This window comes from Heloderma suspectum, chromosome 1 (genome assembly GCF_057233095.1).
Source record: "Heloderma suspectum isolate Gila_16-S chromosome 1, 16-S_ref, whole genome shotgun sequence".
NCBI classification, from domain to species: domain Eukaryota; kingdom Metazoa; phylum Chordata; class Lepidosauria; order Squamata; family Helodermatidae; genus Heloderma; species Heloderma suspectum.
Window position 1 is genome coordinate 70,482,982 of NC_139458.1, and position 16,308 is coordinate 70,499,289.

The 16,308-nt window shown below is 44.4% G+C and overlaps 1 protein-coding gene and 1 pseudogene across 1 annotated transcript in view; both read right to left on the bottom strand.

Annotated features, from left to right (window-relative positions):
* The window catches only part of LTK (leukocyte receptor tyrosine kinase), a 149,834-nt gene that overhangs the window by 45,639 nt on the left and 87,887 nt on the right, over window positions 1-16,308 (bottom strand). The window contains exons 12-17 of the mRNA XM_084846017.1: window positions 13,807-13,984; window positions 13,233-13,383; window positions 7,571-7,702; window positions 4,182-4,338; window positions 2,639-2,821; window positions 1,495-1,593 (exon numbers count right to left, since the gene is read on the bottom strand). Of these exons, the coding sequence (XP_084702143.1) occupies window positions 1,495-1,593; window positions 2,639-2,821; window positions 4,182-4,338; window positions 7,571-7,702; window positions 13,233-13,383; window positions 13,807-13,984 (900 nt within the window). The remainder of the gene's footprint in view (window positions 1-1,494; window positions 1,594-2,638; window positions 2,822-4,181; window positions 4,339-7,570; window positions 7,703-13,232; window positions 13,384-13,806; window positions 13,985-16,308) is intronic.
* LOC146357369 (U1 spliceosomal RNA) lies at window positions 9,817-9,957 on the bottom strand (annotated as a pseudogene).

Genomic DNA, 16,308 nt, shown 5'->3' on the forward strand with positions numbered 1-16,308 from the left:
GGCCGTGATAGGCTACGTATATATTTATGTAGCCTATCACACCTAAAGCAGGGACGCAAATGGTGTCCCCTACGCCATATGCGTCCCTGCTTTAGCCGTGATAGGCCATGTAAATATCTATGTAGCCTATCATGGCTAAAGCGGGGACACAAATGGCATAGTGGTCGCCATTTGAGTCCCCGCTTTAGCTGTGACAGGCTACATAAATATATACATAGCCTATCACGGCCTAGCGTAGGGACGCAAATGGTGTCCCCTATGCAGGACGCCATTTGTGGCCGCAGCAGCCCAGAAGACGACCCAGAGCCGCTGCCGGAGCCACCTCCAGGTAAGTCCATTCTGGGGATTTCGGGGAGGGGCAGCAGGGGGGTAGTCCATTCCGCCACGGACTCCGGGGGGCTGGATTCTAAAGAATCCAGCCTCACTGGAGTCTGTGGCGGAATTCTCCAACATCCCTACTGCATTGTATCACTCTGGCAGAGACTCTGTGATGCTTCTTGGCACAGTTGTGGGCATTGAATCAGCTTGTCTAACACCCACAAACACCTCTGTGCCCTAAGAAAGGTACAGGAAAGAGGTACTTGGATAGGGAATGGACACTGAAGAAACAAGAAAAATCCAAAGGGACACACCACAAGGGATAAGAACATAAAAACATAAGAAGAGCCATGCTGGATCAGACCAAGGGTCCATCTACTCTAGCATTCTGTTCACACAGTGGCCAACCAGCTGTTGGCCAGGAATGCACAAAAGCACCCTCCCACCCATGTTCCCCAGCAACTGGTGTGTATAGGCTCACTGCCTCTGGTACTGGAGGTAGCACATAGCCATCAGGACTAGTAGCCATTGATGGTCTTTTCCTCCAGGAACTTGTCCAACCCCTTTTTAAATCCATCCAAATTGGTGGCCAGCACTACATCCTGTGGTAGTGAATTCCAGAGTTTAACTATGCGCTGTGTGAAGAAGTACTTCCCTTTATCTGTCCTGAACCTCCCACCAGTCAGATTCATAGGATGACCCTGGGTTCTAATATTTGGAGAGGGGGAAAAATATCTCCCTATCCATGTTTTCCACAGCCTACATAATTTTGTAGACCTCTATCATGTCTCCCCTTACCATCCTTTTTTCCAAGCTAAACAATCCCAGCTGTTATACCCTTCACTCATAGGGGAGATGCTCCAGCCCCTTGATCATTTTAGTTGCCCTTTTCTGCACTTTTTCCAGCTCCACAATATCTTTTTTTAGGTGCGTCCAGAACTGGACACAGTATTCCAAGTGTGGCCACACCACAGATTTATATAGGGGCAGTATGATATTGGTAGTTTTATTCTCAATTCCTCTTCTAATTATGCCTCTTCTAATTATGCCTAACGTTATTTATTAACCCTAAATAATTTCGTGTCATCCGGAAACTTGGCCATTTCACTGCTCACTCCAAATTCCAGATAATTTATGATATGAGGAGGATGCTAGGAGAGTGAGAATATCTCTTACCTGCCAGGGGACCCAAGAAAACCTCCCCAAATGGATTCACAAAGGAAACACCATGGCGCCCATTAGCTGTGAGGTCATCTATTTCAGATGCATGACCACCTAGGTGAAGAAGGAGAGGTCACTGTTTCAAATGTTGCCAAGAGGTACTATAGAGGATCAGTGAGTTGTCTGGATTGCATGTTTATCTCAAGTCTTTTAAGAACTGGAATTAAGACATGAATTTTGTACTGAGGTCATGTTCCTGGTCCTTTCCACACTGGATCCTTTAGCACTGCTGAAGCATTGCTCTTCTTCAATTTGCTGGAGACAGATGTATCACTGTGGTTCAGCAGAGCCCTTAAAACAGTACTATATTCTCCATTTTAATCCCATAGTCCCTATTCTCATGGTAAAAGTAGCAATCTAAAAATGATTCACCTTTTATTCAAATTCATTGCAACACTTTCAATTTCCATGGGTTTGACTTTCTCAAATGATTGAAGACTATCCAGAATACCTTATTTGCCTGTTTATCAGAAACGGAAAAGATGAGCATTGTTTGCTGACAGCTAAGCTTATAGATACAAACATTGGTGCCCAACTGTTTGGGGTCAGTGGGCATATTTGGAATTTTGAAAGAGTGTGTGGACACTCTCACCTTAGGGTGGGGTTGCTCACTCATAAAATGGCTGCCATGGTAGCCAGTCACAAAACACTAATTTCCCAGAAGGCAAACTGGTGAGGCTAAAAGAAAAGTAACTTGCCCAAGAACCTAAATACAAGGCAGAGGTGGGGTCTGAACCACAAAACACAAAATTGCTCTTTTAAATCCAAATAAATATAGTGCTGGAAGGCAGGACTTTACTTTGCAGCATGGCAACCTTCTAATTAAAAAAAATAATTAAAAAGCTCTGAAATAAAATTAAAATCAGCAGGGGTAAGATGGGTACCGAAAGAGGTGTCTGCGGGCACACCACCACATTGGAGACTCCAGTTTATACAGTAGCAGTAGATTGGTATTCGCATCATGCCTTCTCAATATATAATTCTCTATTTCCTTCCTTCATTGACTGTCCTGGATTTTGGCCAGTAAAATAAACTCTGAATGAAATAAAATGAAAGTCGAGCCTGAGATAGCATAAAATGAAAGTTTAGCCTGACGTACCCTTGTAGCCTCCACCTCCTCCACCAGATGTACACGCTCCTCCTCCACCACCAAAACCACCTGAGGTGGCCCACTGAAGCTTCTCTAGTGCTTGATGACAGGCCTCACCACCTTCTCCACCCTCTAGGAGGGATTTTCCAGCCCAAGGAAGCTGGGTAGTATCCCCCCAGCCACCACCTCCACCTGTCAAAAATGAACATAAGGGGAAAGAGAGAGAGATCATGACTTTCATAGACAGAAATGTAGCAAATTGAAATTGTCCATCGTTTTGACAGTCCTGTTGGGCAGGAAAGCACCTGCAAATTCTTTTAAGAATAAATAACTAAATATTCCACTATCAGTTTTCCAATATTTTGCTCCTATATGCTGATAACACAGATCAATTTGTTGCTGTCGTCGTCATAATTATTTCAGTTTATGAGCTGCCCCCAAACTGAAGCTCTCAGGGTGACATACATAATAACAAACCAAATACAATAAAACCAATGATAAAGCACATTAAAAAAGTAAAACTTTTAAAAGCAGCAAGAATAATTCAAAATAATTTAAAAAGAGATAAATATCCAAGCAGCTAAAACATGGGAAAACACTACTTTAAAAACAGCATGAAACATATCATTTAAAATTAACAAGCAGCAATTTAAAAATCTTTTTAAAGGCTTTTAACAAGACCTGGGAGGATAAAAAGGTCTTTGCTTGGTGCCCAAAAATGGACAAAGCAGGTGCCAGACAGACCTGTTTTGGGAGGGCATTCCACAGTTTGGGGGCCAACACAAGTTGTGATAATATAAACGTGATGTGGAATACTTTGGAGAATGGTTCAAAATTCAGTTATTTAAATGGAAATCTTGCCATGACTTCCTGGAATTATGGATGCATCTTCTGGAAACAGAAGAATCATGACTATTTATTTATTATTTTGTTATTTATTGATTGGATGTATTAAAACACCCCATAAATACATTTCTCTAGGCATTTTTCATTGTACACTAGTAAAAGTAGTGATACTCCATTACAGAATTTCTATGCCACCAACACAAAGTCTAGGGACCTTCTGTAGGAGTGAGAAAGAGTAGCCTGTAGTTTATCCCTGCACCATACAATTGCTTTAGAATTGGGAATTCTGAGCACTGCCTCCATTCTAAGTGCAGATTCAATTTTGCTGTCCATATGTTTGAAATCTAGCCTGCTCTGTCTTGCCACTCAACCCATTTGTAGTGATGGATCATATGCCACCAATTAAGCTTTCTTTTCTTTTTTTTTCCATTGGGAGAGATTATCTCTTTACTGTTTAAATCTGACCCAGTTTCCCAGCTCTTTCACAACTTTCTTCTTGCCGTGCCCCAACACTCCATGGATTACCCTGGCTCTCTGTATTTAAAGTTGGGAACCATTTTTGCAAACTACCCCCTCCCCAAATATTGACAGCTATCCAAAATACACAATACAAAATACAAATACACAGACACTAGTTTCTAAAATCTGCAAATGGTGTTTGTTCAGCTGCTAAATCCACCGCATATGATCACCTACAGAACCTCACCTGCTGCCCCAGTTCTCCCACTCACTCCAGGTACTGCTGTGCTGTTCACATACTGTTCCAAGAACACATCATCCAGGGAGCCATCCTGATTTTTCAAGTAAGCCTTCCCTCCACCTCCTGCCGCAACAAGCAAAGGTTCAAAAGCGCCATCCTTCTGCTGCTCAAGGCATTAAGGAAATAGACAAAACACAGCAGGTTCAAAATCAGACTCCAATTTAAAAAAGAAAACTCAGATATGAATGCCTGGAAAATGCTTTCCTGCAATAGGCATGGAATGCAATGAAGTATGCTTGAGCAATCTTGGCATGGGAACCCAGCACCAAGAAGCAGCTACAATCATGCCGTGACTTCTAGAACAAAATCTAGTACACAGGTGGGCAACCTATGGCTCTTCAGGTGATGTTGGACTATAACCCCCTTCATCTATAACCCCCTTGAAGGCCTTGTAGGACCCTTCCAACCCTACTATGATTCTATGATCTTTGGACATTGGCCATACTGGCTGGGGCTGAAGGGTGTCGGAGTCCAACAACATCTGGAAGGTCACAGGTTGGCCACCCCTGATCTAGTATGTGCAAAATTCTTTTTGTAATCTGCCCAGAGAACATTGGTTATAATTAATATATGATATAATATAATATAAAACATAATATAAAACATAATAATAATAATGAATAAATAATACAATCCCGTGAAATCTCATTTGTCAGGATTTTTCAGTCTTTGTTTTTTTAAAACGACACCAAAGAGCAGCTTCCTTTGGGGTGTAGCTCCCCCACAGATTTAAACTGGTTTATTAGACATTTCCTCTCCCCAGGAAATCCTGGGAACACCAGGCATGTGTGCATCATCTTCAAAGGACAGCACACAAAGTGTTGCGAGTGTTTGGAAAATTTTATATCCCTGCAACAGAAGTCCAATCTTGAGAAAAGAAATCTGGATCCCCTATAACGAATTGGTAATACTTTTCTGGAAAGGCTCTTGCACATCCAGAGTTAGGCGAATAACTTTGTTAACTCAGGTACATGCAATGGAAAATTGCTGAAGCAAATTCTGCACTAAACATTGCTTGGTTTCTCTCTCTCATAACTTCACATTAGTCACAAAGCATTTGTATTTGGATAGCTGCTCTTTCTACCATTTCAAAGCATGCCATGTGTTCTTTGTACTCATGCCCAGTGATCTTTGTGAGGCAACAGGGCTGCCCCCTAGGGAACAGTGTGTCCAGTTTGGTGTCTGCCACACTTCTAGGGCCCAGCTTCTGCTTTACAGGCTCTAGTTGGAATTGTGTGACTGCAAATGCCATCTGTTGGTCTCATCTACTTGTAAAAAGTACCCTTCACAACTTTGCAAAGTTGCTCTACATACTTTGCCTCCCTCCACACTCACAGACACACACACCACTGTTACCAAAGCACACTTTCACCCCTTCACTTTTTGGATCAGACAGAGTGGACAAAGATCTGCAGGGCCAGGTAGGGAACAACCACCCAACCAAGGAAATTTGTCCTCCTCCAGAACTTTATCATCCTTAGTGCCACAGTATCACTCCTAAATTGATCTGTAGGGTGCCCAGATGGAGCACTACTAGCATGACCAATGAAAACATATTGTGCAGTTATTCCATCTCAACCATTTTTTTTTTGTGGAAAGAAAAAAAGATTGAAGAAGCAGTGGGAAAGCACAGGAGGATTACAAGTGGAAGACGACATTGGCAAGACCCATTGTAAAATTTTGGGAATGGGTGATTGCATGATAAATGTCTTATCCGGAAGCACCTCTGGATGTTTGCAGAGCAGATATTGCAGCTGACATGCATATCACATGACCTGCAATCCAGTGTTGATTATTTATAACCATGTTCTACATTGCAGAGAATGGGCAGCATCCTATGTCACTGTGCTCCCTCTGATTGTGTTGCACCAGCGGGAGTCACCACTAGCACAACAGAAAGCTAGCGGACACTTAAGAAACCCCAGAAATGAGTGGAAATGCTTATTTCTAGGTCAGGACAATTCAGTGGAGTTCCGTTCTCAAAGCTCCGCTGACCTGTCTTGTTCCTGAAATGAGCATTTCCATTCATTTCCCTTTGCTTAAGGATCCACTAGCTTCCATTGTACTAGCAGTGAGCCCTGTGAGCACGCAGGCAATGTAGGATACTGCCCTTAGGCTGCAGTCCTACACACTTACCTGGACGTAGGTCCCATTGAACTCAGTACAGATTACGTCTGAATAAACATGCTTAGTACTGCATCGTTTAATGGGTTTAAAGTATTCCCTTGGCCCAGGGAACCCTGGGAGCTGTAGTTGCATGAGGGGCTCTAGAGATCTATAACAGAGAATTCTCAGCACCCTCACCAAATTAATATTCCCAGGATCCTTTGGAGGAAGCCACGACAATTAAAGTGATATGTAGTCAATATGTTTGTTCTGTAACTACCAAGCTCTTGCAAGTAAGCAACAACAATCAGCCCAAAATTTCAGTGTAGAGGAGGCTAGTATGAAATCTGGCAGGACTGCGTACTGCTCTGTACTGTGTACAGAGTTAAAACTAGAGATGGACAAATCTATCAATTTCGGTTTCTCTCAGTTTCTCATTTTTCCAGTCTTAAGTTCAGTTCATCCTGAACTTTGAGAATTTCTCCAGTCTTAAGTTTGGTTCATCCTGAATGCTGGGAATTTTTAAAAAGAGATTACATGAACATTCATCAGCATTTTTGTGCATGTTTCTCCTAATCCATGTATTTTTGTATGCCTGTTTCCCTAATCTACACAGTTTTTGCAAGTGAATTTTCCTAATATAATGCATATTTGAACATTATTTTCTCTTCTTGTATGCATTTTTTGATTGGAGAACTTTCCAATCAAAATTCGGAATTCAGTAAAGTGTGAATTTTGAAGAATAACCAAGTTTCAGTCCACATAGTAGTTTGAAAGTGTGAAATTAGGTAAGTTTGCATTAAAATGTGAACTGAATGGATTTCTTCCCCATCCCTAGTTAAAACCTTCACATGCAGGCTGCTGAAAAACACGATTAATTTTTATAAAAATATTTATAGACCACTTTCCAGCTTGAATAACATCTACATGGCTCCAACCTGGAGCTGCAGTGCAAGCTGCTTACCATGTGGATCAGGCTGATTGCATGGAAAATCTCAACGTCAGCACTGAACATTCCTAGTGGCCTCTGGTGTTATGACTCTCAAGAAAACAGGCCAAATTGTTTGTGGTAATCATCTTACAAAGCCCCAGGATGATTTTTTAAAAAACAACAAAAAACAAAAAACCAATCTCCACATGGGAGCAGCAGTGTTTCAATTGGCCCTTACTCAAATATTACTACTTGGATGCTTGTCAGGAAGAAGTTAGAAAGAAACACAAAGACTTACTCTAAAGACGTAAGTAGCTCCTCCACCTCCACCCCCTCCTCCAGCCCATTCGGTTAGTTCCCTTTCTTTCTTGTACTCTTCTTCAATTTCTGATGATTCCCCCAGGCAGATCTGCTTTGTCTGAGAGTTGCTCTGAAAAGGGAAATAACAGCACCAACTAAAAACTGGTGAAGCGGGGATGGTAGGCTATTGACAACTGATAAAGATATTTTTCTTCCTGAAACCAGGGATTAAGTTGAATTTTAACTAATTAATGAATCATATTTAAATACATTTAGATACTGCAAGACCTCCATGAAGTTGCCTTTCTGAGAATCCTGAATGAAGATAGTGATTGTTTACTTTAAATGTGAGATTAAAAACAAAAACTTAATAGCCATTAGATGGAAAGCCCACTTTTAATGCTTCCTTTTTTCTACAAGTTTTGAAATGTAGAACTTCCCCCACCCCCAAACACACCAGCCACAAGAGTTTTAGAAATAAAACACATTCAAAACCCATCCATACAGTGGAAGATTTAGGTTTAATGATGTCGATTGAGCACTACCAGTTTCTATTTCTTGTTCTCATGTGCAGAAGGAAGGCCATAGATACAAAACTATACATGGCAAAATATCTCAAAGCTTTGAATAGAAAATGGAAGCAACAGCAGTGTTTAAGCTTCCATGAGGCTGCTGGTGAAGACAGCCAAGAAGCTATGGCTGGTTCAAAATGGGGCTGCCCTAATCGATACTGAGAGGTAGCAGGATATTCAGCTGATTATATAATGATTACACAGGTTGCCATTGAGACCACCTCTCCGTCTGTGGCTACCACAAGAGCTACCCTTCATGGACTGGGCAATGCTCCAAGAACCGCTTCAGCTAAGAATATCTGCTCTGAGAAGCAAATCCAGTCACCTGCAGCTCTGGAACATCTTTCCTGATGAGGTATGAAGTTGCTGCTTATGCTATTGTTACAATGGTTTAATTCTCTTTCATCTGTTTGTTTTATCATTTTACCGTTGTATTTTGTTTGCCTCCTTGAGCCTTGGAAAGGGAGGCTAAAAATATTCTAAACAAACTCTAGGCTCAAGTGCTGACACAATTTCATCACATGTGGCGCAGGGAGGAGAGAGATGGCAGGTCTCTGTGGCCTGCACAGTGATGTGCCCTGAAAGTAGGAACTGGCAACTGGTAGCCCACAGGCAGACTATGGCCCACAGAAGGCTGCCAGCTAGCCCCAGAAGTGGGTGTTTGCTGCTTCTTTAAATTAAGGCACAGTGGCACTGCAAAATTTTCATCCCGGGTTATCCCTGCAGGGCTGGTAAAGCTGAAATGGAAAGGGAGGTGTGGAAAAATTATGCACATGATTGCTGGTGAGGAGATGCAGCTACACACATGGGTTCCTTAAGGAAGAGGGAGGGGAAAGACAGAAGAACCCCCAGCACATGTCTACCACGTGTCCCTGTCTAGGCAGTAATTTCTCCTTCGAACATCACAATATCTATCAGGGCACACATGACACAGCAGTGGCAAACTGGTCTGCTTACTTTGATGAGCCCATGAGTGAAGTTTTGGTGTAATGTCATAGTCTGAAAAAGCACATTATAGTAAGAAATTGTTTCCTAAATGTACGTTTAGTTGAGACTCTCAGTCCCAACCATTTTCAGTTGTTTGGTCTTTTTAGTATCTGTTTGTAAAGAACATCCAAATGCTCATTAGAGCACTGAAAAGACCTCTATTAAGTTTTATGCCATAACAATTTATGGGATCTGGATTTGATCACTAGACTCTATGTTCTTATAGACAGAAAGTAATTTTTATTTTCCCTTTGTATAGAGCCAAACACAATGAAAAGTTGACACTCTTGTTTAAATAACAATGTGGTCAGCAAAATCCAGTCTGGGGAGATATATGTTTTGCGTGAAGGCTAGTGTTCAGATCACAGTCTTCACCAAGTATGATTGCTTCATTAAGGCAAATGAGAAGGGAGAGCAAACTTTCCTTTGAACGCAATGGGGATTTGATCTTGATGGCAACCTTTCAACGCTAGTGTGTAAATAACAGTAAAGACCTGCAATTCCTTGGCAAAAGAGGCAATTCAATCCATCCTAGAGAGCAATATGGTTTACATGAAGGACAGTATGTGGTAGCTTCATTAACGCAAATCAAAGGCAGAACCAAGCAGACAGGTCAATTCTGAATTCCAGAGTCAATATTTAAAATAGACTTGCTGTGGTGATTTCTCTTTTTGGCAGTTTTTCCATAGGCTTATTGTCACAAATTATGCAGTCGGGTTTCCTGCATTTGGGGAAATCGCAGAGGTCAGTGCACCCGGAGTACAATGGATGAGAAAACTCTGGGAAAACCACCTTCGTGATCATGCTGTCTCCCCTGCCAGGTTCTAGAAGAACATCTTCTAGAACCAGTTCATAGATTCAGCAGAATCAAGTGATAAAGTTCTTCATGGGCTGTACCCCTTCAGGCAGGTGGTGGGTCTTCCCCATGCAAAACCATCTCCTCCCTGCACATCGAAAAACAGCATGACAGGCAGAAAGCTTGGCTGAACCCTCTCCCCTGAAATGATATGGATGCGTGTGGCAAGGTCTTATTTGGGGGGAATATCCAAGCATGTGAGTCCCCCACCTGCACCCTGAAAGGGTTCTAGCAGGGGTGGGGAACCTCCTGCCTGTGGTCCCAATCTGGCCCTCTGGGGTTCCCCAGATGGTGCCCCTTCCTCTGCCCACCCTTTCCTCCAACCACCGATCATTGGATGGTTTCCTGGCTTTTGTGCAGTTTTTTTTTTCCTTATTCTAAAATGTTGACATTAGAGCTGTGTGCAAATGGCCTCTCAAAATTCTCCAGCCTATTTGTGGGCAGAGAAATGGGGGGGGGGGATTTCACAGAATTTCTCCTAGGGGAGGAGAAGTACTCCAACAGTTTCTCACAGATAGGGCTCACTATTGGCAGGGGTTGTAGCACAGGTTCTTCCTTTTGTCCTAAGGGTTTTTGGTTTACTGCACTGCTTCTGTAGGTGGCAACAGCATCAACTGTGTTGAGGATTCCACTTTTTTGAGGCAGAATTTTGGATTTATTTTGGTGGCATTTTTGAGCTTACCTAATCACTGCAAGATGGCTGAAGGTGCTGTGTGTGATTTCTCTCTCTAATACACATCTTTCCATTGCTCTGCAGCCTCCAAGGCCACCTGCACTTTCTGAACTGAAAAAGCCCCACGGGAGGAATTGCCTTATGATGTCTTCCTCATGATGGCTTTAACTGAAGTGCGAGAAGTTGAGGAGGCTACAGGCTGCCACAGAGGTTACTGTACAATGACAGACAGGACACTCATGCACACTCCTCAGCCACCTCATAAGTAAGGTAAGCGCAAGAACTCCAAACCCAACCCATGAGAACTTATCTGAAATTTCTCCTCCTTTGGATTTCTTTTTGAAAGCAATTTCTTTTCTACCAAATTGAATGGGAATGGTCGAAAAAAATGTGGGACAAATTTTCAGCACAGCACTAGTTGAAATCCTTCTTCTCAGGCCCACGGTCCCGGCAACAAGAGCTTTAAGCTAAAATGTACTGGCATTTTGGGCCCACCCCTTTTTGCTTTTAGCCCCACCTACTTTGTCTTCAACCCCACCCACCACTGGACTGCAGCCTCCTGAAACAGAGTTTGGCCCTTGGGCTAAAGGAGGTTCCCCACCCCTGTGTTCCCATCTGGGAAAAGCTTTACCACTTGATTCTGCCAAATGTATAACGTTGCCCTTGTAATTCCTCCTTTTAGTATGGCTTGCTGGCTCCTCCAAGTCACCCAGCATAGCAGCTCTTAGTCTAAGGCAGATGGAAATGAACCTGAGGGTCTCTTATTTTTTTTATTTATTATTAAATTTATTAATCGCCCATCTGGCTGGTCACCCAGCCACTCTGGGAGATGTACAGCATACAATAAAACAATTTAAAACAATAAAATTCTACAATAAAAACATTTTCTAAAATACCCTAACCCACCCCAAATGCCTGCCTGAACAACCACATTTTTAATGCACGACGGAAGCTCATTAAAGAGGGGGCATGGCGGAGTTCCCTAGGAAGGGAGTTCCACAGAGTGGGGGTCACCACAGAAAAGGCCCTCTCCCTCGTCCCCACCAGTCTAGCTGTCCTGGCTGATTGGACAGAGAGAAGGCCATCCAAGGCTGATCTTGTTAAGTGGCCTGTCTGGTGCTGCTGGAGGCGCTCCTTAAGATAGGCTGGGCCGCAACCATATAGGGTTTTAAAGGTCAAAACCAACACCTTGAATTTGGCCTGGAAAACAACTGGTAACCAGTGCAACTCCTTCAGCACTGGAGTGATGTGATCTCGCCGGCGGCTGCCTTTAATCAGGTGAGCCGCTGTGTTCTGTACCAGCTGCAGCTTCCGAACCGTCTTCATGGGTAACCCCATGTAGAGCGCATTACAGTAGACTAAACGAGAGGAGACCAGGGCATGTACTACCGATGGGAGCAGATGGTCGGGAAGGAAGGGGCGCAGCCGCCGTATCAGATGGAGTTGATACAGCGCTGTCCGGCTCACAGCTGACACCTGAGCCTCCATGGACAGCTGGGAGTCCAAAATGACCCCCAGGCTGCGGACCTGGTCTTTCAAGGGTAGCGGTATTCCATTCAACACCAGATCAACATCCCCCAGCCTCCTCTTGTCTCCCACCAAAAGTACCTCAGTCTTGTCAGGGTTCAGCTTCAGCTTATTCCTCCCCATCCAGCCACTCACCGCCTCCAGACATTTGGACAGGGATTCTACGGCCAACCTTGGTGAAGATTTGAGTGAGAGGTAGAGCTGCGTGTCATCCGCATACTGATGACACTGCACCCCAAACCTCCTGATGATAGCCCCCAGCGACTTCACATAGATATTAAATAGCATCGGGGAGAGGATGGAACCCTGTGGCACCACAAGTGAGTGGCCACGGGTCCGAAACCTCCTCTCCCAGTGCTACCCTCTGGTACCTGCCGGAGAGGAAGGACTGGAACCACCGCAATACGGTGTCTCCAATGCCCAACCCCTCCAGGCGGTCCAGGAGGATACCATGGTCAACGGTATCAAAAGCCGCTGAGAGGTCAAGGAGAACAAGGAAGGAGCATTCACCCCTATCCAGAGCCCTTTACATGAAATACTTAAAGGTGATACAACAATGTGTGCGTGCGCACATGTGTGCACGTACGAATCTCTGAAGAGAATTCACAACACTTCACCAAGCTGCAATTCCAACAGTTCTTTGGGGGAAGCCGTAACAGTTGCAGTGATATGTAATATCAATAAAGGTTTGCAGTGCAATTAAGACTGAATAGTCTGTTGGGATGGGAGAATCAGCGCTTTTGACACTTGCAGTCCAAAGGAAAACATTTCTATTCCCTGTGCTGTTTGTCACTAGTCCGAAGTGGCTAAAATATTCTGCACAGGAGGCACTTAGTGGAAACCCAGCAAATGTAGTGAGTGCCAAACCTCCACGCTAGGGAGGACCTCTCCTTTAAGGTGCTTCCTGCCCCATTTCCTGGTTCGGTGCCACTGTTACTGGAAAAGCTGCTTTCTGCAAGAATGCCAGTCCTAACCCACTCAGTATCACAATCTGACAGTTTATCAGGAGCGATTGTGCTCAATGTGGCCAGTCTGTGTTCCTCACCCCCGGGCAGGCATCTTCCCCTTGTTGCCCCACCAAGACGTAGAGGAGCTCATCTTTCTCAAGCTGGAAGTTGGCTGACATAAAAACGCCATGGGATCGCATGTTGTGGTTCTTGGCTCCTTTCCCTCCAGCTGCTCCATATGCTGAAATCCTGGAAAAGAGCAGCAGCAATCAGGAAGAAACCTACAGCCTCACAGCCAGGTCCCAAAGCAGCTCTAGCTGTGAACTCCTCACAGCCACACCAATGATTCAAAGCCTTCAAAATAACTTCAGCTATGTACTCTCAGTATCCCCACCCCATCTTCCATATGGGGATAACAATATGGGGATATCTGACAGGGCTGTTGTAAGGATTACTGAGATAACATCCTTGAAGTGCTTTCACACTTAAAACCAGGGGTGGGGAACCTGTGGCGCTCCAGATAATGTTGGACTATGAGTCCCATCATCATAACCATTGGCCATGCTGGCTTGGGAGCACATATGGAGGACCACAGGTTCTCCACCCTTGACTTAAAAATGACTACATGAAGGTTAAGGACCGCTATTATCGCCACACTGCAATGATACTCACGTATACCGGTTTGATGCTGGCACTTTCCATACTTGCACCCCCCGTAGCCATCCCTCTTTCTCCACGGTCACTGAAACGGTGGTGTTGCGATAGGCGCTATCACACTGTGCTTGAGTTGGCCCTCGAGGCCCGCTGGCCCCACAGGATGAAAACCACCAAGGAATACCATGCCCTTCCCCTAGGATCAGGAAAACATCCAGACCTGTGACTTGATGCATCAAGCTTCCTTTTCTTTCCCAGGCTATTGCCACATTCCCACAAGCTGCCCATGACAGCAAGGAAGTCCATCATTTTTACAAACCAGTATCCCTTCCAGTTCTTCACTGGCCACATTAGGAGGCCCATGAACAGGCAAGCTGGACTGCAAATTCGATTCCTTAGCCAGCAACGGAAAGTGTTATTAGTAACAAGGCAGTTTGCACCAACAGCATTGGCTGTTTGCCAGGTTTTTAAACCACATGTCCTGTAAATGTTATTTGTGCATCAGCTTCTTTGCAACTGAAATCAAAACAGGATAGTTTGGCCAATCAGAGAACTGAGCTGGAAGCCAACTGGAGCCTAAGGAAGTATAAATATGTGCTCGACTGTTCAGAACTGCTGTGACATCACTTTGGCTTCCAGATCGCAGATTCTGATCTACAGGCATTATTGCAGGAATGGCAAAAGGGATGTTTTCTTGATGAACAGGGTGCTGAATCCTATCTTTTGTCCACAGTATACATCAGAATTGTTCTTGAGCCTGCATTACTTTTGGGAAAACATATTTTGTTCAGAAAGAAAACCTGTCATAGATGCACTTCAGTGTTGTATAGTTGCTTGAGGGGAGGTACCTTTGAAGTGAATGGTGCTACTGTACTATTGTACAACTCCCATTTCTTTTAATGCAGGGGTGCTGAACCTGTTTCAGCCCGAGGGCCGAAATCCTTTTCAGGGAAGCTCTTGTGGCCATATTCTAGTGGAGGGGGGTCTGGATAAAAGGAGTCGGACAAAAGCGGTGGGGCAAAAATACCAACAGATTATAGCTTAGAGCTCATTCCACTAGGCCCCATCAACATGGGACATTCACTCCCATTCTACTGTGCCCCCAAGATTATCATGGCACATGACGCACACCCCTCTCTGTAGCAAGCATGGTTTTTCATGCTTTAAAACCACTTTATCGCAAACTCATTTTGTGATGGATTTTCCCGTTGTGGTGGCTTCAGTGCGGTTTGGGAGTCTGTATGACATCAACTGCCTTTGGTGCGGGCTGTGGAGAGCAGCAGACTGATTGGTGGAAGAGAAAGTTCCATCATGAAAGGCTGGACACGGGAGGAGTGGGCTAAACATGTGTATTCGGAAGGAACTCATTGCCTTCAATTGCACTTTACCACATACGAGCAGAGAGAGGGGACTGGGGAATTCCTTTGCCCACTCTTTTTTAAATCCCCAGACCAGTGAATGAGTTTAAAAAGTGACCCTTACTGCCACTGAGAAAGGGTGAACGTGGAGGAGAGGTGTCGGCTTAACATGTCTACTCAGAAGTAACTCATCCTCCATTGCACTTCACTGAGTGGGGAGAAAGCCTGCTGTTTTAAAACTTGCTCTTATGGAAGTGCGAAGGTATGTCGAACCTTACTGATTTTACGAGCTCATTGCCCCCAAATGAGGGTGCACTGAATCCCACTGAAGGAGGGTGGAAACGGAAGAGAGGTACTGGCTAAGCATTTCTACTCGGAAGTAACTTGTCCTCCATTGCACTTCACTGAGGAAAGGGGAGGATGGGGGAGGGGGCAAGCCTCCGCTCATTCACCCAACTAACCGTTTTATGCCGTTTGCCCCATGAAAGTGATTTTTTTTAATACACCACTTTACTGGCTACATTTGCTGTGGGAGGAGCAAATCTGATTTCTTGAAAATCCGGATATAAGTGGAATTGCCTCTGAAACCATCACTGTGTAGCTGAGCCCCTGGGGACGAAGCCTTAGGAGAGACCTTTCAACCTTTTAGAATGGGGAAAAACTGAACAAAAGCCAGGAAACTATCAAACAATTGGTGGTCAGGGGAAAGGGGAGGGGGCCAGAGAAAGGGAGTGTGCCCATTGAGGGAACTCTGAATGGCTGGATTGGGACCCCATGAGGACCAGATTTGGACCTGAGGCCTGAGGTTCCTTCTATGTTCCTGCCATTAGATTTTGAGCAGCCTCCACAGTACAGGATGTTTTTCTGACTGAACAAACGGCCCCGTCCCTTAGGACACGGCACTCTTGAATATTCTGACTGGCTTTGGATCAAGGTTGTCTCTGACCTTGCTCTAGTTAACTTTCCCTTCTGCCTGCTCTTCCAGCCTAACCAAGCTGTGCTTCTGCCCTGCTGTGCCTTGTCTGATCGTTTCCTAACTCTGATATTTGCTTACCAGTCAGGCTGCTGGTGAGGAGTCTTATTCTGCAGAATGGGGCTGTGCAAATTTCTCTGATGATGTACTGACCAGAGCAACATTTTGGCCTGGCATACATGGTAATGG